The sequence below is a fragment of the Malaclemys terrapin genome, chromosome 8, assembly GCF_027887155.1.
Source record: "Malaclemys terrapin pileata isolate rMalTer1 chromosome 8, rMalTer1.hap1, whole genome shotgun sequence".
NCBI lineage: Eukaryota > Metazoa > Chordata > Testudines > Emydidae > Malaclemys > Malaclemys terrapin.
In genome coordinates, this window is record NC_071512.1 from 42,074,290 (window position 1) to 42,098,572 (window position 24,283).

Below are 24,283 nucleotides of genomic sequence, written 5' to 3' on the forward strand. Positions count from 1 at the left end.
ATGATTCCTTCTGGAGTGTCTGAGGTGCAGCAAGTTGTTCCTCATTTTTTCTCAAGGCCTTGTGCAGAGCTGTTCAGCATATTTGGACTTGTATGTAGTGGTCAAAGGGTTATAGATGACAGAAAAATAATAGACAAAAACACCATATCACCTGTGGGTGAGCCCTTCTCACAAAGCGATCACTCTACAGTCCTCATCCTCAAAGGATACCTGCATGCCTTCAAAAGATGAGCCTGGGAGCATAAATTCATAACTTTGCTAGACACTAAAAATCTTGGCCTGAACAGAGACACTGGATTTATGACTTATTATAACAAGCCATAATCCACTTAAACCACCTCTCCAGCTTTTTTCCCCCGTTCCCCCTAAGACTGCAGAGGTGTCACTGGGTCACTCCACCTTGAATGGTCTCTTGAAATATATGTTAACTAGGTTTACTAAACAGTCTGTTCCACTTTGTATGTAGCTGTGATAGTGAGTACATTTCCCAGCCCTGCAGAAGAGCTCTGTGGGGCTCAAAAGCTTGTCTCTCTCACCAGCAGAAGATGGTCTGATAAAAAATATTGCCTCCCCCACCTTGTCTTGCTACTCTGGTTATGGCCATTGTCCGAGGCACCTATAGATGCACTGGAGAAAAATATGTGGCTGGACGGACAATGGGCCAGTGGAGCTAACGGCCTTCGCAGTCTGTAGCTGCTGCTTTTGTGATCCAGCATCTGTCTCTGGGATCCAGGCTGGCATACTCTAGTTACCCTTTCCTTCATCACACGTGCTGGGGACTGAGCCGCTAGCTGCAGGCCTTCTTTGGAGGATGCCTCTCCAGAGCAAAGCACATGGTGTTTACAAAGAGACCGATTCCCCTGGGCCCGAGTGTCTCCCACAAGAGGTCATTAGAATCTGAGCTGAATGTGAACTCCTACCTCTCCCGCCCTTCAGCGCGGCGGCTTTTTCCCAATGGCCCCTCACCCACACAGACCCATTCAGCTAGACACACCCTGCATCTGCCTTGCAGGGCAGGGGTAGAGAGAGGACATTGGCCTGGTATAAAGAACAGGAGCATCTGTAGGTCCCTGCTGCACTTGGCATGGCTCAGTGCACAGGGGCTGTGAGCTGTCTTTGTGCTCTGGGCCCAGCAAGGGATGTATGTCCCAAAGGAGCTGGGATTGTCGGAACCTAGGGATGCTCCTGCCATGGGCCCTCTCTCCCGAGTCCTGGCACGCTCACTGGGTTGGTGGGGTTGCCACACCCACCCAGGGGCATTCTCACGGGGCCAAGGCTGGGCCTTGCCCTCTAGTTTGTCAGCTGGCTGCTTCCTATGGATCATTTCTGCTTCAGCTCCTTCCCAAGCCAGCTTCCCATGCAGTAATCTGTGCTGTGCAGCTCCTTCCCAGAGCCCCATGCCTACTATGGCTCTGGCCCAGCCTCCACCTCCTAGGTGATTAGCCATCTCCAGGCAGCAGCAGAGCCAGGGAACAGGCATGCTGGGGTTGGGGAAGGAGCAATAGTGACTTGATGAGTCCTGCTGCAGGGCAGGGGCAGGTTGGGCTGTGGGGCCAGGCAGAGCTGCTCCTATCCTGCTGGCTCGAAGACAAAGGGGCTGCCAGCCTCCCAGCAGCTGCAGGTGCTTTGGGTGTTTCCTTGCTGTGTCCTGCGGTCTGTGGGGGAGGGCATTGGCTCTTCCCTGCAGGCCAATGAGAGGGAAGGAGTGAACCATGCAAAAGAGGCGTGAGCCTGCCTTCAGAAAACTCCCTGCTCCAGTGCTGCATCTGTGCCCTGAGCTGTGAGCCTGATCCTGTCCAGCTCCCTGCTCTGCTAGGAAACAGCCTTCCTCTGCTAGCTCCAGATCAGGTAAGTACCTGTGCTGTCCCTGCACCCTCAGGCCTGGTTAGTTGTGGCCTTAGCCCAGGAGCAGGGCATAGCAGCACCTTGCCTACTGGGCACTGTGCCTGCGTGTTTCCCTCCCTGCTCTGTAAGCTCCTAACTCCCATTCCCCTGTCCCTTTGGCTCCATCACTGGTCGCCTCTGTCGGGGTCTGTTCCTGTCAGTGGTTCAGGCTTTGCTTTCACAACCGTGAACTTAGAATGAGTAACTGCCTTGGGACTTTGCTTTCTATTCTGGGATGGGGCCTGGCAGTGCTCTCCCCTCCCCCCCAGCTCCAGAGTTCCCTGTTGTGTGGGAGGGTTCCTGGCATATTCCTAGAATCCACGTTTCACATTAAAGGAACGGATTGTGGTTTGTGCAAAAGGGCTTTGATCTGCTTTTACCATAGCAAAGGCCGTCTAGACAATGTGAACTAGGGCTGGCTGGAAAACAGGAATTCCATTTCACAAATCCATAGCAGGATGAAACAGAGACCTTTCACATTTTTTTGTGATTAAACAAGAAAACTCCAGACCCTCCTACCTTGTTATAGCTGGTAGCCTAGTGATGAGGGCATTCACCAGGTATAGAGAAGACCCAGGTTCTAGCTTCCTATCAGGCCTGCCTGATTTAAATGTGGGTCTCTCACATTCTTGATGAGTACCTAATTACCAAGCTATAGAGTCCGTCTTTCTTGCTGGTCCAATGAATAGTTAATTATTTATACAAAGTGGAACAGCTCCAGCAGGAGAGAGCACAAGAGCCTAAAATAACTACTAGCCCTGGGTTTAGGGTTGCCAACTTTCTAATCTCAGAGGCCCTGCCCCCACTCACTCCATCCCCCCTCCCTCTATCACTCGCTCTTCACCACCCTCACTCACTTGCTGGGGCAGTGGGGTTGGGGTGCAGGAGGGGGGTGAGGGCTCTGGCTGGGGGTGCGGGCTCTGAGGTGGGGCTGGGGCAGAGGGGTTTGGGGTGTGGGAGAGGACTCCAGGCTGGGGCAGAGGTTTAGGGTGTGGGCTCTGGCTGGGGGTGCAGGCTCTGGGGAGGGGCTAGGGATGAGGGGTATGGGCTGCAGGAGGGGGCTCCGGGCTGTGGTAGGGGGTTAGGGTGTAAGGGGGGTGAGGGGTGCAGGAGGGGCTCTCAGGCAGGACTGGCTCTAGGTTTTTTGCCACCCAAAGCAAAAAAAATTTTGGCTGCCCCCCACCCCAGCCCTGGGCTCTCACCTCCCCCCCACCAGTGCCCTCCCCCACCCGCACCCCCTGCCGCCCCAGCCCTGGGATCCCCCCACCACTGCTGACTCCGCCCACTCCCCCCTCACCTCCAGCCGGTCCGGCACTGGCAGGGTTGGGGTAAGCAGCGAGGCTCCCGGGCCGCGCCTCAGCCCAGGGTCCCTCCAGCCAGGGATCCCGCCTCCAGGACCGGCCAGGATCCAGGAGGGCAGAGCCAGAGGACTGCCCTAGCAGGGGGCTGAGGAGCCAGAGCAGGGTAGCCCCAGAGGAAGCGGAGGCCCGGAGACCGGGACGCGGGTCCCACTGCTGCTGCTGCTTCTGGCCACCCTGCCACAGTCCCTGGGAAGCTCGGACCGCTTCGCCGAGCCCCGGCTGCGGCATCTGCAGGTGGCTCCGTGTGCCCTGAGGGGTGGCCTCCAGCTCGAGTGTCCCCCGCTAGGAGCCTGCCCAGCCCAGCCCAGCCACAAGGTGCGGGTGCTACTCTGCCGTGGCGCAAACCGCAGCGGCCCCAGGGCACGACGCACTGCTGCTGCCAGGGCCGGCTCTAGGCTTTTGCCACCCAAAGAAAAAAAAAAAAAAGATGGCCAGAATGCTGCCCTTGAAAATGTGCCGCCCCAAGCACGTGCTTGGTTTGCTGGTGCCTAGAGCCGATCCTGCTCTCAGGGCTGATGCAGAGGGTTGGGGTGCAGGAGGGGGTTCGGGGTGCAGGGTTCTGGTGGCGCTTACCGTGGCTCCCAGGAAGCAGCCGCCAGGTCCCTGCAGCCCCTAGGCGCATCGACAGCCAGAAAGGCTCTGCATGCTGGCCCCTGCAGCTCCCATTCATCACAGTTCCTGGCCAGTGGGAGCTGCGGAGCCGGCACTCGGGGCAGCGCATGGAGCCTTCCTGTCTGCCCATGTGCTTAGTGGCTAAACTACATCTCCCAAGATGCACTGTGGGGGCTCAGCCACAGGGGGAAATGTAGTCCAGCCTCGGATCAACTCCCAAATGGTGAACAGCGGCACAAGGGACCTGGACCCACAACAGTTCCCATGAGGCACTGCAGTGTCTCAGTTGGAAACAGAGATTAACATTGATAGGAAATTAAACAAAATATTTGGTGTTGATTTTCCTGACAGAAGATCCCGCTGGGGACGGTGCAGTCATGGCAAACCCCTTTCTGATGGCAGAAGGCCTTGCCCCAACTCTTGCGGCTCTTCTGCCATCAGGGAGGAATTGGCTCCCCTGCAGCACATGCCTGGGCAAAGGGAGAGGGGGTGAGGAGCCTCTGGAGCCTCCCCCACACCTTGGCAAGAGAGGGGACCCCATGCAGCCCCCCCCCAGGCCTGGGAGACTGGTGTGAAGTGCCCCAAGAGGAGCAAAGGGGAGGCTGGGGGATGGCTACTTCTGGGGCAAGAGCTCCTGCAGGAGGGGCCAGAAATCCCTGATCCAATATATCTGGAACATTGGCAACACTGTCTTTCACATGCACTGGGGCTAGGCAGGGGGCATTCAGCAACCAAAGGACAGACCACAAATCACCATGTAGTCCTCTTAAAAACAGATCTGGTGGTTTTTTGGTGTCCAGACCATCAATTTTGATCTCTTGACATTGGCAATACTGAGACTGTCTTTGTAGACATTTTTTGACCAATTTTTTTTTACCAAACCAAAGGAAACCATCCCAAAACTTCCATCTCCAGTGGCTCCAAGTCATGGCCTCTCCACACACTCATTAACCCATGCAGCACACACCAGTGTATGGGAGAGGAGAATTGGACCCTTTCGTGTTCTGTCTGCAGGGCTGTCCCTCTGTCTCTTGGAATAACCAATGCTGCTGTGGGTCAGGGCTGGGCTGCCCTGCTGCGGTGCCTAGGGCTGGAAATGCAGGAGGTCATGCAGGAGTCCACAGGCAGAGCTGTTTGTGCAGAAAGCAGAAATAGTTGCGTGTGTGTGGGTGGACTGGGTGGGGATGGTCCAGAGCTGGACTGGAAGAGAGTGTCTTGTTTACACAGGGAGCATTTTATTGATACCTCGGTAAGAATCCAAGACAACGGAACTCAGAGAGCCCATTGCTCAAGTGTCTGCAAGAAACTCAACCCCCTGCTACGATCACCTCCAGCTTACAAGAGCCAGCCTGCTAGGGAGTCCAAGGGAACGCCTCAGTTCAGTGTAAAATAAATACTTCTTAACAAAAGATCAAATAGCCTCTGTGTACACTGAAGTGTCTTTAGTATTCCAGAACCAGGAGTGAGGTATGTTGGCAGAACTGGGGGTGGGGGAGGCTCCAACAAGGCCTGATAAAGTCAAGATAGAGAGTCAGTGGCACCGGTGAGATCCATGACTGGGGCTCCTAGGGGTACCACAGTACAATAAATAATAGTAATAGGTCAGCAGGTGAGAGGTGGAAGGGAAGACTGGCATAGCTGGAGGGCTGCCAGTCAGGGCTGAGGTGCATTGGCAAAGTTTTATATGGGGCAGCCAGGGCTGGCATAGCTGGGTTGCTGCAGACTGAGAGGAAGGTGCATAGGGAGGTGCTTTTACAGCACCTGTCTGTGCTGTGCTTGACTAGCCAGTGGAGCTGAACTGAATTTGCAGCTGCTCTGCGCCCCACGGGTGGGTGCCTGCGGATTGAAAGTGGTACAGTGACTCACTGGCTGTACGTTAGCTCACAGAACTGCATCATTTAACCTGCCTGAAAATGCCCTATTGTCTTCCTAACATACACTGTTGATCTAAGAAGATCAGTGCTCATGATTTACCTGGCTCCCCTTCAGGCTGGCAATGAAACCACTAGACTAGAAAGACTCTAGTCAACATTTCAGTCCTTCCTTGATTAAACCTTCCCCTCCCACCTCCCAGGCCTTGTTCCCTGCGACAGGTAAAACACAGTACACACATCCTCATGCCTTCCCCACTGCTCTAGAAACAATCTGTAACAAGCATCAGTCTCTAACAACAAATTATAGCTGAGGTGCCAGCTTCCCTGCTTGTCCAGATCTGGCTAACACCTGGCCTGGAGGAGATGGGTCACTTGGAAGGGTTAGGACTTCTCTCCACAGGATTTCCTCTCAGCACTAACAGTGGGCACTGTTGCTACCAGGGCCACAAATCTATACTGCTGGGTTTGGAAGCACCTGGGGCTGCTGCCTGTTCCTTCAGCACTGAGCGGCCATACAGGTCCCAGAATTCAGTTACAGCCAGGAACAAAGGCTGGCTTTCTCCAATGTCTCTCTCACACAGCTTTGTCAGGACCAAGTCTCCTAGTTTAACTTCCACTCAGGTTCAGGCTGCATGCTGACGGTGGACGAAGCCAGCCAAAACCTCTTAGATTTGGCCCCTCTCAGCCTCATATTCTTTAAGCGGGGCCACTGAGGTCAAAGATTTACTGCTAAGGTTGCCAGTTTTTTGATCTGCTGACCCCCCAAGTAGAGCTGGTCAGAAAAGAGGTTTTTCCCAGGGAAGATAAAAATGAACATGCTGATATAGATATATAAAGGTCAACATTTTCCATGGAAAATTCAACTTTTCAGTAAAAAAAACCAAACACTTTACATTTATGGCCAAAATCTTTTGATTAAAATTTCAATTCAAAAATACCACTGCCACAGTGCCTCATGGGCATTGTAGTTTGGATGCCTCACACCCCCATTCTCCTCTATGGGCTGGGCTCCCTGGCCAGATTACATCTCTCATCATGCACCACGTTCTCCCCTCTTACTGAGTTGCCACTGTGTGTCGAGGGAGATGTAATCTGGCTGGGGAATCTGTCTCATAAAGCAAATTGGGGATATAAGGCAGCCAAATTAAAACTCCCAGGAAGCACAGCAGTGGCATTTCCAAATTGAAAATTTCCAGTTTTCAACTAAAAACCAAAAATTTGCTGATGTTTGGATGTCCAGTTTTTCGACAAAAAGTCAAAATTTTCCATGAGAAGCAGACACGTAGTGACAAGTTGCATTTAATTGAAACTTTTCCATCAAAATACAGTTTTGATGGAAAACTTTCAACCAGCCCTACCCATACAGAAGCTTCTGAGCTCAGTTTATTTCAATGAATAAAGTGAGCTATGTTAACATGGGCGCTTCCTGTTGAAGAATTTTCCTAGCAAGCTGTATTATTCTCTGCACCAGGGTCAAATTCAGAATATAGAGAAAAAATGGAGCTAACCAGCCATGCCCATTGTCCCTCTGGGCACCACATTTTAGAAGAAATGTGGATAAGTTGGAGAGAGACCAGGGGAGAGGAACAAAAATGATCAAATGTTTAGAAAACCTGACCTTTGAGGAAAGTTTTTAAAAAGGGCATGTTTAGAAGACTGAGGGGGGATCTGATAGCAGCCATCAAATATGTTAAGGACTGTTTTAAAGAGGATTGTCATCAACTGTTCTCCATGTTCACTGAAGGTTGGACAAAAAGTAGTGGGATTAATCTGCAACAGGGAGATTTACATTAGATATTAGAAAAAAAATCTTTCTTTCAATAAGGGCAGTTAAGCTCTGGAACAGGCTTTCAGGGGAGGTTGTGGAATCCCTGTCACTGGAGGTTTTTAATAACAGGCTGGACAAACCCCTGTCAGGGCAGGTCAAGGGTTACTTGGTCCTGCCTCAGTGCAGGGGGCTGGACTTGATGTCTTGAAGTCCTTCCAGCTCTACATTTCATTTATTCTGTGGGCCTTTTGTAGCTCATTGCCTCCGCCCTTCCCCCCTTCAGATATTTACATGGTGAGCTTGCCAGGCCAGGGGCTGTGTCAGTGTGTTTATATACCTAGCACCATGGAGCCGTGGCCTGTACTGGGGCTTTTGAGCACTACCTTCAGACACACAGATAACTACAGAGAGAGACGGGGTGGGATGGGGAAAATATCTTGTATTAGATCAACTTCTGCTGGTGAGAGAGACAAGCTTTTGAGCCATACAAAGCTCTTCCTCAGGTCTGATTTGTGTATAAAACATGCAGCCACAAGAGCAGCCAAGAGTTGGTGATTTAGTTGGGGATTGGTCCTGCTTTGAGCAGGGGGTTGGACTAGATGACCTCCTGAGGTCTCTTCCAACCCTAATATTCTATGATAAGAGGTCTGGTCTGAGGAAAAGCTCTGTGTAAGCTGGAAAGCTTGTCTCTCACCAACAGAGGTAGGTCCAATCAAAGATACTACCTCATCCACCTTGTCTCACTAATATCCTGGGACTGACAGGCTACAACAACACTGCATAGCTAATGATAGTAATAGGGAGGAGGAGAAGGCCCTGCCCATCACAGGAGAACACTTGCTTTTCTCTTTAGCAAACAAGGAGAAAGGAATAATCTTGCTAAGTTCTTAGATACCCAGGGGACAGGTGCCTTAGAAATACCCACAGCAGGGAGCTAAGCAGGCAGAGTGGGCTGAGCTGGTGGCTGAGCTGTGCTGCCTATGTGCTGGAGAAGCCTATGGCAATCCAATAAGGGTGCTGTATACTGCTGCTGCCCTTGAGCCTCTGCACAGTGGAGCTTCCATTACAAACAAACTGGCAATGCCTTCTAGGCAATAGAATACCCAGCAACAGTTTAATAGCTACAGGGAGGCTTTCACAGCAAAGAGGAGGGTCCCAAGGCTGTGGGCACCAGGGTGGAATGTCTGCTTGGCAGAGTGCATGTAGAGCAAAGACAGGCAAAGCTCTCCTCGATTGAAAGCCAGCCTGTTGGCCCCACTGCACCACGGCTGTAAGGTCGGTGCTGGGGGACATGCTTATGGCGATCACACCACAGGCATGTCATGGGGTTTGTGCATTTAAACATCTCAACATTCCCATTGCACAAGGTCCTCCTCACCCAGAGTGGCTCAGTGACACTGGGGCACTGGGGGCAGTACCAACATTCACTGGGCCAAGGGGGGACGCCATAGGGCTAGCAATCCCAAATCAGTCCATCTTTGGGAGATGCCCCCTGTCAGGGGATTAAAGATGGCCTGCAACACTGGCCTGTTGGGTGAGTCTTCTAATGGCTTTCTGACTTGGCAAATTGAGGGTGGTGAGAATAGCTGCTTCAGCGTGGTGAGGGTGAAGCCAGCCAGGTCAGGAAAGTGCTTCAGCTCCTGTGGTGGGAGATGGCGACATTCTCTCATGGCAAAGTGCTCCTTTGCCTGCAGCGCTCTTCCTGTTTCAGGTCCTGTGATAAATGAAGGGAGGGTAGCTTCCTTTAATGGACCCAGCCAGCCAATTAGCTATAAAATCCTTCTTGGTAGCTGTTCTCTACTTGCTTTTCCTGTTAAAGGGTTAAAAAGTCTGACTGCATGCATAGGTATAAGGAAGTGAGTGGGCACCTGACCAAAAGAGCCAATGGGAAAGCTAAAACTTTTTAAAATTGAAACAAGATTCCACTTTTGTCTGTGTGTGGTTGTTCTCCCGGAGAGCCGGGACAGGGCTGGACTATGCTGTAAGAGCTTGCGCTAGGTATGGAAAATCATTAAATCAGACCTAGAAACTACTCATTTGAAACCCCAGATATGTAAGTAGATCAGGAAATGTCTAGGAAGATGTGAATAGGTTTATCTCTTTTATTTCTTTATGGCTTGTGGACTTCTCTGTGCTAACCCCCAAATGCTTTTGTTTTGCTTGTAACCATTAAGCTGGACCTCAAGAAAAACATTTTTGATGCTTAATTATTATATTTGCTCTTTTTAAAATCTAGCAATAGGCTAAGTTCCAGATGTATTTTCTTTCTTTTTGTTTTTAATAAAATTTACCTTTTTTAAGAACGGGATTAGGATTTTTGTGTCCTAAGAGGTTTGTGCATATGCTGTTTAATTAGCTGGTGGCAACAGCTGATTTCCTTTGTTTTCTTTCTTAGCAATTCCCGGGCGGGGAGAGGCTTGAGGGTACCCCACAAGGAGGAATTCCCAAGTGCGCCTTCCTGGGTCTAAAGGGGTTTTGGATGGTGGCAGCATCTACCCATCCAAGGTCAGAGAGAAGCTGTAATCTTGGGAGTTTAATACAAACCTGGAGTGGCCAGTATTAATTTTTAGAATCCTTGCAGGCCCCCACCTGCCAGAGTGGGAAATCAGCCTTGACAGGTCCCTTCCATGGTGCTGTGCTGTTATCTGGGACTTCCCAGCCTAGGAGGGGAGCAGCTCTCGGCATCATACATCGGTCTATGGCAGAGGGAGACCCATCCAGGCGCTGGGAGCTGGAGAGACAGGATGTCAAGCGGGCTGAAGCCCGGCTCAGCCATGGGCTGCAGGACTTAGAGGAAGCACGATTCTACCAAATGAATTCAATGATCAAAGAGCAGAGGCAGATCCAGAAGGAGCTACAGAAACTGCAACAAGGTGAGGCTCCTTTCCCATCTCCTCCAAATAAAGCCCCCAGCCCAGCACCAGTAACAAAGAAACCCTCCAAAATTAGACATGCAGTAAGAAGAGATCCTGCTCAGCAATCCAAGCAGTGGGGGAAGTGCAAGTGAAGGAGAGAATCTGGCCTGGTCCACACTAACCCCCCACTTCGGACTAAGGTACGCAAATTCAGCTACGTTAATAATAACGTAGCTGAATTCAAAGTACCTTAGTCCGAACTTACCGCGGGTCCAGACACGGCAGGGAGGCTCCCCTGTCGATGCCGCATACTCCTCTCGCCGAGCTGGAGTACCGGTGCCGACTGTGAGCACTTCCGGGATGGATCCGGGATCGATTTATCACGTCTAAACCAGACGCGATAAATCGATCCCAGAACATCGATTGCCTGCCGCCGGACCCGGAGGTAAGTGTAGACGTACCCTGTGAGGCAACCTGCAGAAAGGGCCAGTTAAAGAGCCACTGGACTGGGATATTTAGTATTGGTGTCTGTGCTACGTAACTGTACTGCACTTGCCTGTCTTCCACGCCGGAACTTGCTCGTGTCAATATCAGTTCCATTCATAGGTTAGGTGTATGAGCAGCTCACGCAGCCTTTGCATTTCCACATCAGGGCATTTTTGCAGCGTTCTAAGCTGCTGGGGGCTGTAAGTGGAAAGGGGAGGCAATGTTTCTGGAAGATCATAGAGTATCAGGGCTGGAAGGGACCTCAGGAGGTCATCTAGTCCAACCCCCTGCTCAAAGCTGGACCAATCCCCAGATGGATTTTTACCCCAGTTCCCTAAATGGCCCCCTCAAGGACTGAACTCACAACCTGGGTTTAGCAGGCCAATGCGCAAACTGAGCTATCCCTCCCTGATGTGGCTGTCAATTAGGTTTCGGGCATGTCGCCAGACCAAGTGAAACCAGGGGTGTGGGGGGTTGGTGGTAACAGTAAGTTTGCTCTACTTTTATACTGTAGTTAGATTTATTTGGGAAGTTTGTTCATGGCACCATTGGTGCCATACACGGTTGGCATAAGCGTCTGAGTTTAGTTATGAATTATCACTTGATTTCAAAATCGCTTCTGTGCCACCATAAATGTTCATGCTACTTTGCAAACATTGGCTAAGCCAGTGGCCAAAGGCACTGTCTGACTGCCCAGGCAAACAATCAGGCCCAAGAGGGAGAGCACTGGCAACGAGAATGGGGAGGACTGGGACTGTGTGAACGGCTGGGTTTTAAAGAGGAGAGAGCACCTGGCAGGGGAGAACTAGACGGCTGTGCCAAGTGGCTAGGGGCGGCATGGGAAAAAAACACACAGCTGAGGGTGGGAGACGCAGGTGAAAGCCCCAGTGACGAGAGAGGATTGCACACAGCGTGTGGAGGTGGCCAAAGGGAAGGGTGAAATGGATGGTAAGATTTCCAGCCAGCCAGCCTGGCCCTCAGCAGTGCCTTGGTAGCTGTGCGTTTCTAGGGGTGGCTTTATGTGGGCTCTAGGCTCTCCTGTGCTGCTCCCCAGCGTTCTCCATGATTAGTGATCAGTGTTTGCTCATGTCCTAGGCAATTCCCGGAAGAAGGCCCATGTGACTCTCGGGGACCTCTCCCAGGAGGTTGGTAAAAGGTCAGCTCTGCCCATGCTCCCAACTTCGTCAGGGCAGCAGCACAGCAAGAGACGAGTGGAGCAACTGAGGTAAGGATGTGTGTAATGTAGCCTTTCTCTGCAGCCTGGCAACCCGAGTCACTCGCCACACACAAATGTCCATTAAACCACAGTGCCCAACCAGGTTGGGGCGAGGACTGTACTGAGTGCTGCAGCCATCTCCTGCCCCTGGGTAGAGTAAACCTCGGGGTGGATGAGGGTGGGTGGCAAGAGGGAGTTAAATTACAGACATTGAGATATGAGGGTATGAAGTTCATAGAGTGATTGTGTTCGGGTGTGGAGAATAATGAGTGGATATGATGATGAGGATGGATTGACGGTTACAAACATGCTGAGCAGCCTATGGCTGGAGATGCTCATCACAAGACGGGGGATAGGGAACAGAGGGTAACTCCCAGAGTAGACAAGGTTATCCCAGGCTGAGTGTCTTGTCCTGACTGAGGTTAGCCCCACAAGAAACCTTCTGATGGCACCTACTGACTAACAGAACTGGTCAGAATTTGGAAAAACAAGTTCATGAAACATGTTGAAATGGTGACATTGTCCCTTTGTCACAGGGTGTGAAATGAAGCCATAGTTTGTTTGGTTTTTTTAATTTCATGACAGTTTTCAAAAATCTTTGAAATTTTAAAACTTCAAAATTTTGGATTTTTGACATTTCAAATTTGTCCTCCCCCTCATTGCCTTCGAGTGCAATAAATTTAATAATGTGGGAGGGGCAGAGTGGAGGCATAGCTGCTTGTCACTCATTCCTGTAGCATTTTTCCTTTTTCCACTCACTAATTTCAAAACTTCCCTGATTTTGGCAAGGGACAGAACAGCAAAGGGCAAACTGAACTCCTGTCAAAGCTTGAGGGTGTTTTGAAGTTACAGAGAGGAAAAGAGGCAACAAAAAGTGACAAGAAACAAACCCTTGATGTTGTTTAATCTGTCACAGTTGGTGACCAGAGAAAGGGAAATGGAGGACTTCATACACCCCAGGTTTTCCACTTTTGGGGGTTTTTTTTCTCATATTTGCCAGTGCAAAAAGTAATGAAGTGAAAAAGTGTTATTTTCTCACTTTCTTTTCATTTTTAACCTTTTCCTCCTTTGTTTCAGTGAAAAAACAGCAGGGAGAGAGTAAAATATACTAAGTGGGCATTTTACAATAATTTTGAAACAAAAAAATGTAGCAAATACCCAAAAATGTTTGTACTTTTTAAATACATTTTTCACTTCAATATTTTTTTCAAACAATGAAAAATGTTACTGTACACAAACTCTCTTTGCAAAAGATGTGTGTGCGTTGCGGATAAGTCCCCATTTTTTTGAAAAAAAAAAAAAAAAAAAAAATTTATTGGAAACCTATGGCCTGTCTGGGCTGAAGGGAGCAATACCCAGCCCATATATATGAGCATCTGGAATCTTGGCTGAAGGAGTCCTGTTGGGCTCAACTGGCAGAGCACCTGTTGAAGTCCTGGGAAGGTGGTTTGGCACAAGCCCGCCCACAGCTGAAGATCCCTCCCCCAGCCTAAGGGGAAGAGCTACTGGATCCAGGACTCTAGTGAATGCCAAGGACAACTAATGAAAAACAAGGATGGGAGTGAGGGTCACAGAATCATAAGCAGGGAGCCAGAGAGGGACAGTGAGCAGAGAACCCTGGACAGCGCCCACTGCTCCTCTAAGGCATCAAGGGAGCCAGCGGATGCAGCCCAGAGGAACTCTGCCCAGAGATGTTACCTGAGAGAGGAACGGAAACAGGCCCCACAGGTGCAGAGCACTTCCTCATCCAACAGCCTCCTCCTGGTGCAATGGACGGCAACCTTGGCCAGCACCAGGAGGTAGTTGGCGAGGTCTCGTGACTTTATGGGGCCACGGATGGGATGTGCATAGAGCAGGAGGTGCGGGGAGAAGTGCAGCCAGAGCCTGAGGAGAAGGTTCTAGAGGAGCAGGAAAAGGGGCTGCAGCGTGGCACACTCCAGGTAGGCATGCATCAGGGTCTCCCTTTCACTGCAGAAGGGGCAGGTGTCAGGGAGGGGCATGACCCACGCCAGGTACACACCTGTGCTTACGGCTCAGTGAAGGAGACTTACCTGGCAGAGCAGCTAACCAAGATGGGTGGGCAGAGCAGCTGGGCAGTGTCGTGGTCTCTGGGGTCAGGATGGCAAGCAAAGGGAGGTGATTAAGGGAGAGCTGCTGGTTAGTGACTGCACAGGTTTCCACCCCTCTCTCTTCCCTCCTTTATAGAGCACCGAGAAGTACTTTGCCCAAGATGGAGGGACCCAGACAGGCAGCCCAATCACCCTTGCAGCATCAGACATGCGACCATGATGTCCTGGATAATGCGGGGCAGGAGTCCTCTGGAAGGCATGGGTCAACTTCAACATGCACCCAGACCAAAGCTGCAAGCTCCATCACAGACATCAGCCTGTCAGACCTCAGGCATTCCATCGCTAGGCGGCTGAGCACCTCTGCCAATCCGGCAGAGCACGAAGAAACCAACAGCCAAGGAGAGCTGGGTACAGGCCCCACAGTGCTGCCCTGTGGACAGACAGAGGCCAGCGATGTGGATGGCAGTGACACCATGCCCAAGCCCACTAGCTGCACAGAGAGAAAGAAGCCTTCCCTTGGCCACGAGAAGCTAAGTTCTGATACAGATCCATATGCCTCAGACAGAAGCCACCTCAGACCCATGCACAGCAGGCCTGGGTTTCTGGAGTTGTATGCTGAAGCCAGGAAGGCCCGGTATATCCGGCACAAGGGCATTCCAGCCTCAGAGAAGGAACTCAGCCTGCAAGAGATCTTTGGGCATGAAAACAGCTTAGACTCCAGCCCCCCAGGAGCAGCACAACCCTGAATGATGGCTCCTTCCCCTAAGAGAGGCTTGTGAGGGTCAGCCACAGGAAAAGGTGGTCTGCCCTGCTGTCTGGAACAGCCAGCTAGCCGGGGTTATAAAGTCGTAGATTGTAAGTGTTAGGGGGCTTATTCCTTCACCCGCTCACTTCCCTGGTCCTTCTCGCATGAACAGAGAGCAACAATACCCGAAGTCCGAAGGTGCAAACAATTCAATGTTTATTGGGGTGAACTTCCAGAAAGCAATGATTCCAATTTCCTTCCTTAGTGTTCCCCATCCCAGCTCTGACACCACAGAGCCTTGACTGTGTCCCTGTTCCCATTCTCTGTTCCCATGCCCACCCTTAGCAAAACATGTAACCCTTCTGTCCATCTAAGTTGGCAGCAACAAGGGCCAGGTTCTGTATCTAGGGGTTCCGTTTCAATAATGCAATGCAAAACCGGCTCAAGCCCCCACCCAGTGACCTGGGACAATTACATACCACCCCCTGGGTGCCTCTAAGAGGCAATACTTCCCCTCTCGCAAGCACGGAGTCTGAGTGTAACAGAAAGTGTTTAATAACATGAGGTAAACGACATCAGCATTAAATTGGAAAAAACACCACAAACAGGATTCATAAAACAAACCATGAGCAAAAAAAACCCACCCCAGCAAGTTGGGCTGTGTCCTTTCCCTTGGGTTCTTGAATCCAGCAACCCAAAAATCACCCAGAGTCCCCAAAGTCCAACATCCCTGAAGTCTCTTGGGTCCAGCAACCACCTAAAGTCCCAAAAGTCCAACAGACCTTAAGTCCAACAGACCCCAAAGTCTCTGTCCCTGGCCAGTGCAGCCCTGGAGTAAAAGGGCGGGGGGGCCACGCAGGGTGTTAAGGGGCACCTTACGTGATCCGAGGCCAGCTGGCTGTCTCTCCGTGGGGTTCTTCCACAGCCTTCACCACAAGCCAGTCCAGCCATCCCACAAACTGCTCCGCTCCCCAACCTGTGAGCTGCTCCAGCCATCCCCCGCAAACAGCTCCGCTCACCATTCCTTCGGCTGCTCCAACCAGCCCCACAACTTGCTCTGCCAGCTGCTTAGCAATATAGCTTCAGGCTCCCCCACTAGTTAACACAGTACTCAGTGATCTCAGCTCCTAATAACTTTAGGTCTTTTGTGATTTCAGCACTTAGCAATTTCAGCTCATAGTAGGGGAGCCCCAGTGTTAGTACACTATTGGCCCAAAGTGAATTCAGCTCAGCAGCCTGTAACTAGACTTCTAATGGAATCAAAGTTAGCTCTGACATTCAGCAGTGGAGAGAGAAGGTAGTACAATTAGTGTTTCAAACCCCCCAGAGGGGGCCCATACCATCAGGTACAAATACCTGTCCCCATCCTCTCTTTCAATTCACTGGGTTTTGTAACCCATGCCCCTTGTCAAGGGAGTGCTACTTAGGTAATGGTGAAGGACTCACTCAGTCCTTCTGTCATACAACAGTTCCACTGGCCTTGATTCACAGAATCAGGGTAACAAAACTTTATTCTTCCTGCCCCAATAACAGAGAAACTGGGGATCCCACACCAGCCAAAGTAACCACTTTGAGTTGCTGTTGTTTCATGCCAGGCGAGTGGGTGTGCCTATGCAAACAAGATCAGCCTCTGGAGTTCTTTTCCACACTCGCCATAATTCACCACCAGATGTCAGGGTAGAGCTCATCCTGACTGCTTACAAACATGATTCCAATTCCCCCCTTTTATTTCCTAATTGACTGCAGACTATGTAGTAAAACTTGAGTTCTGCTTAGCTATACCTTAATCAATCATTTTACTGAAATTTAACTAACCATTCCTAACATATTGTAACAAGATTATCTAACCAATTATCTCCCACCACCTTAATTGGTTTACACCCAACAAAATTAATTATACAGCAGACAGAAACAATCACAGAACCAGACAGAGATTATACAGACAAACAATAGGGAAATGGAGACTACAAAGAGAACAACAAAGAAATGAGGATTTCACACCCCAGCTATTGATAAGTGAGTTCTTGCCAGACAGGATGCTATCAAAATAAGTTTTCTTTAAATCTTCTAGGCTCTTCCCTTTCTCTGGAGGTGATAGATTGGATCACCTTTTTAACAGCCCAAAACTGCCTTATTTCAGTGTGAGTGGTGAGGACCGTGACCCTTCTCTTCCCAGTTTATGGTTGCCTCTGCTGCTTAGTTAAAGACCTTAGCCTAAGAACAAGGCCTTAGACTATCATAGTGAGAGAAGGCCTATAAGCAGGCAGACTGATTTTGATTCTTGTTTTGTACTTCTATAACTAGCTAAGTGATAAGAATACACCTAAACTCTTAAAGTATAGGCCTTTGCAGACAGGCCTGAATATCTATAGCTACTAAGGCCATTAGGGCATCTAGTCTGACCTTTTTAAGACAGACCAGGGAATTTCACCCAGCTACTGCCCATAGCTTCTGCTTGAGCTACGGCCTAGCTTTTTGAAAGAGACACCACCTCCTGATGGAAAGATTTCATCTGAGGAAGAATCCACCACAGCCCTTGGGAAGGTGTTTTACCCTCACTGTAAATAAGTTGCCACTTTCTCCCAATCTGAGTTTATCTAGCTTCAACTTCCTGCTCTTGGCTCTCATTTTACCTGTGTCTGATAGAATGAAGAGCCCTCTTCTCTCAGAAATCATCTCCCCATGGAGGTACTGGTAGCCCATAATCAAGTGGTTTCTTAACCTTCTCTTTGATCAGCTAAAGAGATTGAGCTGAATTTCTCTCACTCACTCACAGGCAGGATTGCCAGACCTCAAATCAGTCTCGCGACTCTTCTCCGAACCCTTTCAGCATCCTTGTAGAAGTGTGGGCCCCAGAAGGGCCACAGTGTCTGGTAGTGGTCTCACTGATGCAGTACACATGGTGTATGGCAACCCTGCAATGGCAGAGCAGGGGAGTTCAGACCACCTGTGGATCTCACTCCTCTGGAATGAAGTGGAGCATCTCCTCACTGTTCCCAGTCACCCAAAACCACCCAGAGTATCATCCAAGGTCTGGGGCTCTGCAAGTCCCAGGCCACATTCCATGCCCTCCTGGGTGCAGTGTGCCCCATGCAGAGCTGCTCCTACTAGCCTGGGCCCAGGCACAGGGTTCTGCAGGGACTCTCTCTGCAGACAGCTGCAGGCATAGGCAGCAGTTGGAAGGAGCCTGTGGCCGTGTTTAAAAATCTTTCTGCGGTTGGGAGGTTAAGTGACATGCTGAAGGTTACCCAGAGGATCAGCCCAGCTCTCCTGAACCCCAAAGCTCTAACCACTAGGGAAGGCTTTCCCTCCACCCCTAATGATCTGATTCTGGTGTCCAGAGGCAGGACTTGGGCATGCTCTTCTGATGCAGCCATGTTTGTATCTTGTGACACTCTTTGGGGCAGGGATTGACTGTTTGTGGCCTGTTTGTACATTGCCTAGCCCAATGGGGTCCTTATCCATGACTAGGGCTTGTAGGTGCTATGATAATACAAATAATAAATGATAGAATAATTCCTGCCAGCTGAGAACAAGAGTATGGGACATTCCTTTTCCAATCTGTGCCTTGAGTTTTCGCCTCCCTCGGCCCATCCAGGAGACTCAAAATATTAGGCTGGTTGTGAATTTAATTGTCTTATATACAATTTAAGTACATTAAACCAATTAGTGTTGCCTCTTTGGTCCGAGGGGGTTCACAATATCTGGGGCCTTGCAGGGTTGTTCGCGTTAGGCTGAGGACTGGCTGCTACAAGTCAGGGCTATTCCTGGTGTCACAGAGTGGCCACACACTCCAGTGTCCCTGAACACAACAGCAGGCAGTTTCCTTGCTCACAAATCCTCACATCTGCCTCTCCAACGAGCTCTGCGCCCAAAATGCCCTGTGCCTCTGCTGCCTCCCAGGGTCATGCTGACAACTCCTTCTCCAGGCTTTCTGTCCCCAGCACACATCACCTGCAACAGAGAGCCTAGCCCCTGCATCTGCACCCAGGGAAACCCCTATTAATCTATCTCTGTTATTTCTGGCCTGGCCACGTGGCTCAGTGTCTTACGCAGGCACCCTCATTGGCTGTGGCTGGTTTTACTACATAGACAGGCTTGGTTGCTCCATTTGCGGAACATAATGAGGTCTGTGATTTGTCTTTGGGTCTGAGACCCACCTGATAGCAGTTGCTAGCATCTTCCAGCATAACAATATCCCTCTGAAAGGCCTTGGAGCATGGGAGCAAGCTGCTGCCTTACTAATGGATGGCCTGAATGTGTGGTGAACTCTGTTCTACTCGGCCTTTATAGTCTGTGATTGTTGCTATGCTAGCTGTGACGAAGTGGGAATGTTGTTAATGTCTTCTCTGAATACTGTGTGTGCCTCAGTTTCCCCCTATGTGTTACTCAAATATTTAGGTGGTGGGAGAGAGTGTGTGATCATTGCAGCAGCCCAAGAAGGTGTGTGACTGCGACTGATACTCTGTAGCCTGGCAATTGAGGGCTGGGCCCCCTCCTCTGTAAGGATCAGCCGGAGGTGTTGAGGTGTTGCTGCAGACCAGGTGACCTGCTGGCCTGGAGAAAAAGACAAAGGAATGAGGAGGGGCAACAGGAATGTCTGGGGGCAGGCAACTGGAACTGGTCAGTTTCTTGTTTGGGACTCAGACTGGGGAATTCAGGACACCAGGTCCGGGATTCCCCCAAGATGGGCTTGGCTGAAAGTCACTGATTTCTGTGCTAACAAGCTCTGCTCTATGCTGTGTGCTGTCAACTAATAAACCTTCCGTTTTACAACACTGGCTGAGAGTCACTGCTGACTGCAGAGTTGGGGTGCAGGGCCCCTCCGGCTTCCCCAGAAGCCTTGCCCAGGCAGACCCCACTGTGGGCAGTGCACACTGTAATCTCACACCCATGTAATCTAACACCCATCAAAAGTGATCACTTTGGCAAAGCAGCTCCATTATGCTGTGCACCTAGGCAGAATATCGTGTCTATGCAAATATGGTCTGTTCCTGAAGCCTTTTACCCCAGTGTGTCACTAGATGTCAGGGGAGAGCTCATTCAGACCCTGCTTACACTGATTCTGTTTTTTCAGTGCCCTTGGGGCGGGGCGGGGCGGGGCATCACATGTTCCAGGTTTTCTCCACAACTGGGAGAGTGAGAAACTTGCTTTTCACAGACATCATCTTCCTTTCCAAACGCAAGCAGCTGGACATCATACCAAAAGGACTAAAGGTAAAAAATCCATTACAATCTACATATCACACAGACTATGCTGAGAGACTGTGTCACACACTCTCAAAGAAACTGCGAAACCACCTGATCAGCATCCTATACAGCAAACAGGGAAAGATTAAGAATGAGCTCTCAGAACTAGATACTCTCATAAGAAACCAACCTTCCACACAAACTTCCTCATGGATAGACTTTACAAAAACTAGACAAGCCATTTACAAGACAAACTTTGCCTCTCTACAAAGGAAAAAGGACACTAAACTATCTAAACTGCTACATGCCACAAGCAGCCACAACAGTAGTTCCCTTAACCCACCCAGCAATATTGTTAATCTTTCCAGCTATACTCTTAGCCCAGCAGAAGAGTCTGTCCTGTCTCAGGGCCTCTCCTTTTGTCCCTCCAGACTCATGAATATGATACAGTGACCTAGAATCCTACTTTCGACGTCTCCGACTCAAAGAATATTTCCAACATACCTCTGAACAGCATACTAACCCACAGAATCCCCCCTACCAGCACTACAAAAAAAAAAAGGATTCTGCGTGGACTCCTCCGGACGGTCGAAACAACAGACTGGATTTCTACATAGAGTGCTTCCGTCAAAGTGCAAAGGCTGAAATTGTGGAAAAGCAACATCACTTGCCACATAACCTCAGCAATGCTGAACACAACGCCATCTACAGCCTCAGAAACAACCCTGACATCATAATCAAAAAGGCTGACAAAGGAGGTGCTGTCGTCATCATGAATAAATTGGAATATGACCAAGAAGCTGCTAGACAGCTCTCTAACACCACATTCTACAGGCCATTACCCTCTGATCCCACTGAGGATTACCTAAAGAAACTACACCATCTGCTAAAAAAACTCCCTGACAAAGCACAGGAACAAATCTGTACAGACACATGCCTAGAATCCCGACCAGGGGTATTCTATTTGCTACCCAAGATCCATAAACCTGGATATCCTGGACGCCCCATCATCTCAGGCATTGGCACCCTAACATCAGGCTTGTCTGGTTATGTAGACTCTCTCCTCAGACCCTACGCTACCAGCACTCCCAGCTATCTTCGAGACACCACTGACTTCCTGAGGAAACTACAATCCATCGGTGATCTTCCAGAAAACACCATCCTGGCCACTATGGACGTAGAAGCCCTCTACACCAATATTCCACACAAAGATGGACTACAAGCTATCAGGAACAGTATCCCTGATAATGTCACAGCTAACCTGGTGGCTGAACTTTGTGATTTTGTCCTCACCCACAACTATTTCACATTTGGGGACAATATATACCTTCAAGTCAGCGGCACTGCTATGGGTACCCGCATGGCCCCACAATATGCCAACATTTTTATGGCTGACTTAGAACAAAGCTTCCTTAGCTCTCGTCCCCTAACGCCCCTACTCTACTTGCGCTACATTGATGACATCTTCATCATCTGGACCCATGGAAAAGAAGCCCTTGAGGAATTTCACCATGATTTCAATAATTTCCATCCCACCATCAACCTCAGCCTAGATCAATCCACACAAGCGGTCCATTTCCTGGACACTACTGTGCTAATAAGCGATGGTCACATAAATACCACCCTATACCGGAAACCTACTGACCGCTACACTTACCTACATGCCTCCAGCTTCCATCCAGGACACACCACATGATCCATTGTCTACAGCCAAGCTCTAAGATATAACCGCATTTGCTCCAATCCCTCAGATAGAGACAAGCACCTACAAGATCTCTATCAAGCATTCTTAAAACTACAATACCCACCTGCTGAAGTGAAAAAACAGATTGACAGAGCCAGACGAGTACCCAGAAGTTACCTCCTACAAGACAGGCCCAACAAAGAAAATAACAGAACACCACTAGCTGTCACCTTCAGCCCCCAACTAAAACCTCTCCAGCGCATCATCAGAGATCTACAACCTATCCTGAAAGATGATCCTTTACTCTCACAGATCTTGGGAGACAGACCTGTCCTCGCTTACAGACAACCCCCCAACCTAAAGCAAATACTCACCAGCAACCACACATCACTGAACAAAACCACTAACCCAGGAACCTATCCTTGTAACAAACCCCGATGCCAACTCTGTCCACATATCTATTCAAGTGACATCATCATAGGACCTAATCACATCAGCCATACTATCAGGGGCTCGTTCACCTGCACATCTACCAATGTGATATATGCCATCATGTGCCAGCAGTGCCCCTCTGCCATGTACATTGGCCAAACCGGACAGTCTCTACGCAAAAGAATTAATGGACACAAATCTGACATCAGGAATCATAATACTCAAAAACCAGTGGGAGAACACTTTAACCTGTCTGGTCATTCAGTGACAGACCTGCAGGTGGCTATATTACAACAGAAAAACTTCAAAAACAGACTCCAACAAGAGACTGCTGAGCTGGAATTGATATGCAAACTAGACACAATCAACAAAGGATTGAATAAGGACTGGGAATGGCTGAGCCATTACAAACATTGAATCTATCTCCCCTTGTAAGTATTCTCACACTTCTTATCAACCTGTCTGTACTGGGCTAGCTTGATTATCACTTCAAAAGTTTTTTTTCTCTTACTTAATTGGCCTCTCAGAGTTGGTAAGACAACTCCTACCTGTTCATGCTCTCTGTATGTGTGTATATATATCTTCTCAATATATGTTCCATTCTATATGCATCCGAAGAAGTGGGCTGTAGTCCATGAAAGCTTATGCTCTAATAAATTTGTTAGTCTCTAAGGTGCCACAAGTACTCCTGTTCTTTTTGCGGATACAGACTAACACGGCTGCTACTCTGAAACCTTACTTTTTAAAAGCCAAGTCAAAGTTCTTATGCAGTCACCTGACTCCAGGAGATGTGAACAAGAAGGGGTGATCAGCCTAGCAGCTGGTATATAGGGGTCACTACTACAAGAGGGGAAGGAGAGGAAAGTGGAGCTGCCTTTGAGAACTGGAGCCACTTGTGAGACCAGAGACAACAGGTTCAGCAGGACAGGAAAGGCCAAGGGAGCAGAGGAGAAGGGAGTGAGGCAACCAGAAAACATGGCCAAGGGAGAAACTTCTTGGGAGGGGGTAGGAATATGGGAAACAGGTGCAGGGGAAGGGACCTATTGTGATAATTGGGCTGACAAATTTACCCTACTTGTGAGCTCATCTGTAAAATGAATGGAAAAGTTGATAAAGTATCACAGTAACCTATAATACCAGATGGGAAAAGGTACGAAAGAGAGAGAGACTGAATGAGTCTAAACAAAAAGGTCTGCGGATATAACTCATGGACTGTGTTAAGATCATGTCTGGTAAACCGGAAAATGTGGGTCTGGAAATTAGTGAACCAAAATTGTCAAATATTAGGCCTAATTGGTGGACAAAAATCACAGGCACCGACTCCATGGGTGCTCTGATACTGCAGCACCCACAGGGAAAAAATGGTGGGTGCTCAGCACTGACTGGTAGCCCCTTCATCACCTCCCCACCCCTCCCTACCAGTGCCTCCTGCCCATATGACATCACCACCTCTAGTGGCTCCAGCTTAACCCCAGCCAATACCTGGGATGAAACGGCATCAGACTGTAACAACACAGGCGCCAGCCACTCTCAATTAACTTCTCTTTTCCCCAAAAGGACAGTTCCTACCATTTCTGATCCCATATAAGAAACTGACAAACAGGAGGGGTTTCGTTCAAAAATGCTCTCCAGCTGAAGGGAAAGCACACAAGGGCTGATGTTACATGAAGCCTGACTTAATACCTTACATTGCAAATGCTTTCACACTTTTTCTTTCTTTTCTTTATCTCTAAGGAAAAGTTAAAAGGCTTTTTAATAGTGTGTTTGCTAACGTACTGAACTGGTCTCTCTGCACCAACCCCAACCTTGTCTAAGCCTGTTTAATGTGGGACAGTGACTGGGTTATGTTACCACCTTTCAATCTATACCATCTAAATAAATACAACAGGCCCAGAGGCTGGGAAGCCTGTGGAGGAGGAAGGGGGTCAGGAGGTTGGTAAGCAGGTGTAGGGGGGAAGGGAGTGTCATGGAGTCACCAGGCCAATGCTCTGGAAACTACTCCACACAAAGCCAGTCAGGACTCTGGGGGGGATCATGCCTCCTCTCTCTGAGCATACTGTCTCCAGGGCAAGAAGCTTACACAGCTTTGACCTTCCTGGATCTGACC

The 24,283-nt window shown here is 49.5% G+C and overlaps 1 protein-coding gene across 5 annotated transcripts in view; it reads left to right on the forward strand.

The window, feature by feature from the left end:
- Window positions 1–22,852, forward strand: part of CCDC190 (coiled-coil domain containing 190) — a 32,360-nt gene extending 9,508 nt beyond the window's left edge. The window contains exons 1-5 of one of the 5 annotated variants that reach the window (XM_054037046.1): window positions 1,760–1,848; window positions 9,895–10,004; window positions 10,081–10,372; window positions 11,936–12,065; window positions 14,262–22,852. In XM_054037046.1, coding sequence (XP_053893021.1) covers window positions 10,198–10,372; window positions 11,936–12,065; window positions 14,262–14,871 — 915 coding nt within the window. In that variant the 5' untranslated portion in view covers window positions 1,760–1,848; window positions 9,895–10,004; window positions 10,081–10,197 and the 3' untranslated portion in view covers window positions 14,872–22,852. Of the gene's footprint in view, window positions 1–1,759; window positions 1,849–9,894; window positions 10,373–11,935; window positions 12,066–14,261 lie in introns of those variants that run through there. The other 4 variants (XM_054037043.1, XM_054037045.1, XM_054037047.1 and 1 more) reach the window with 4 other exon arrangements.
- Window positions 22,853–24,283: the final 1,431 nt, after the last annotated feature.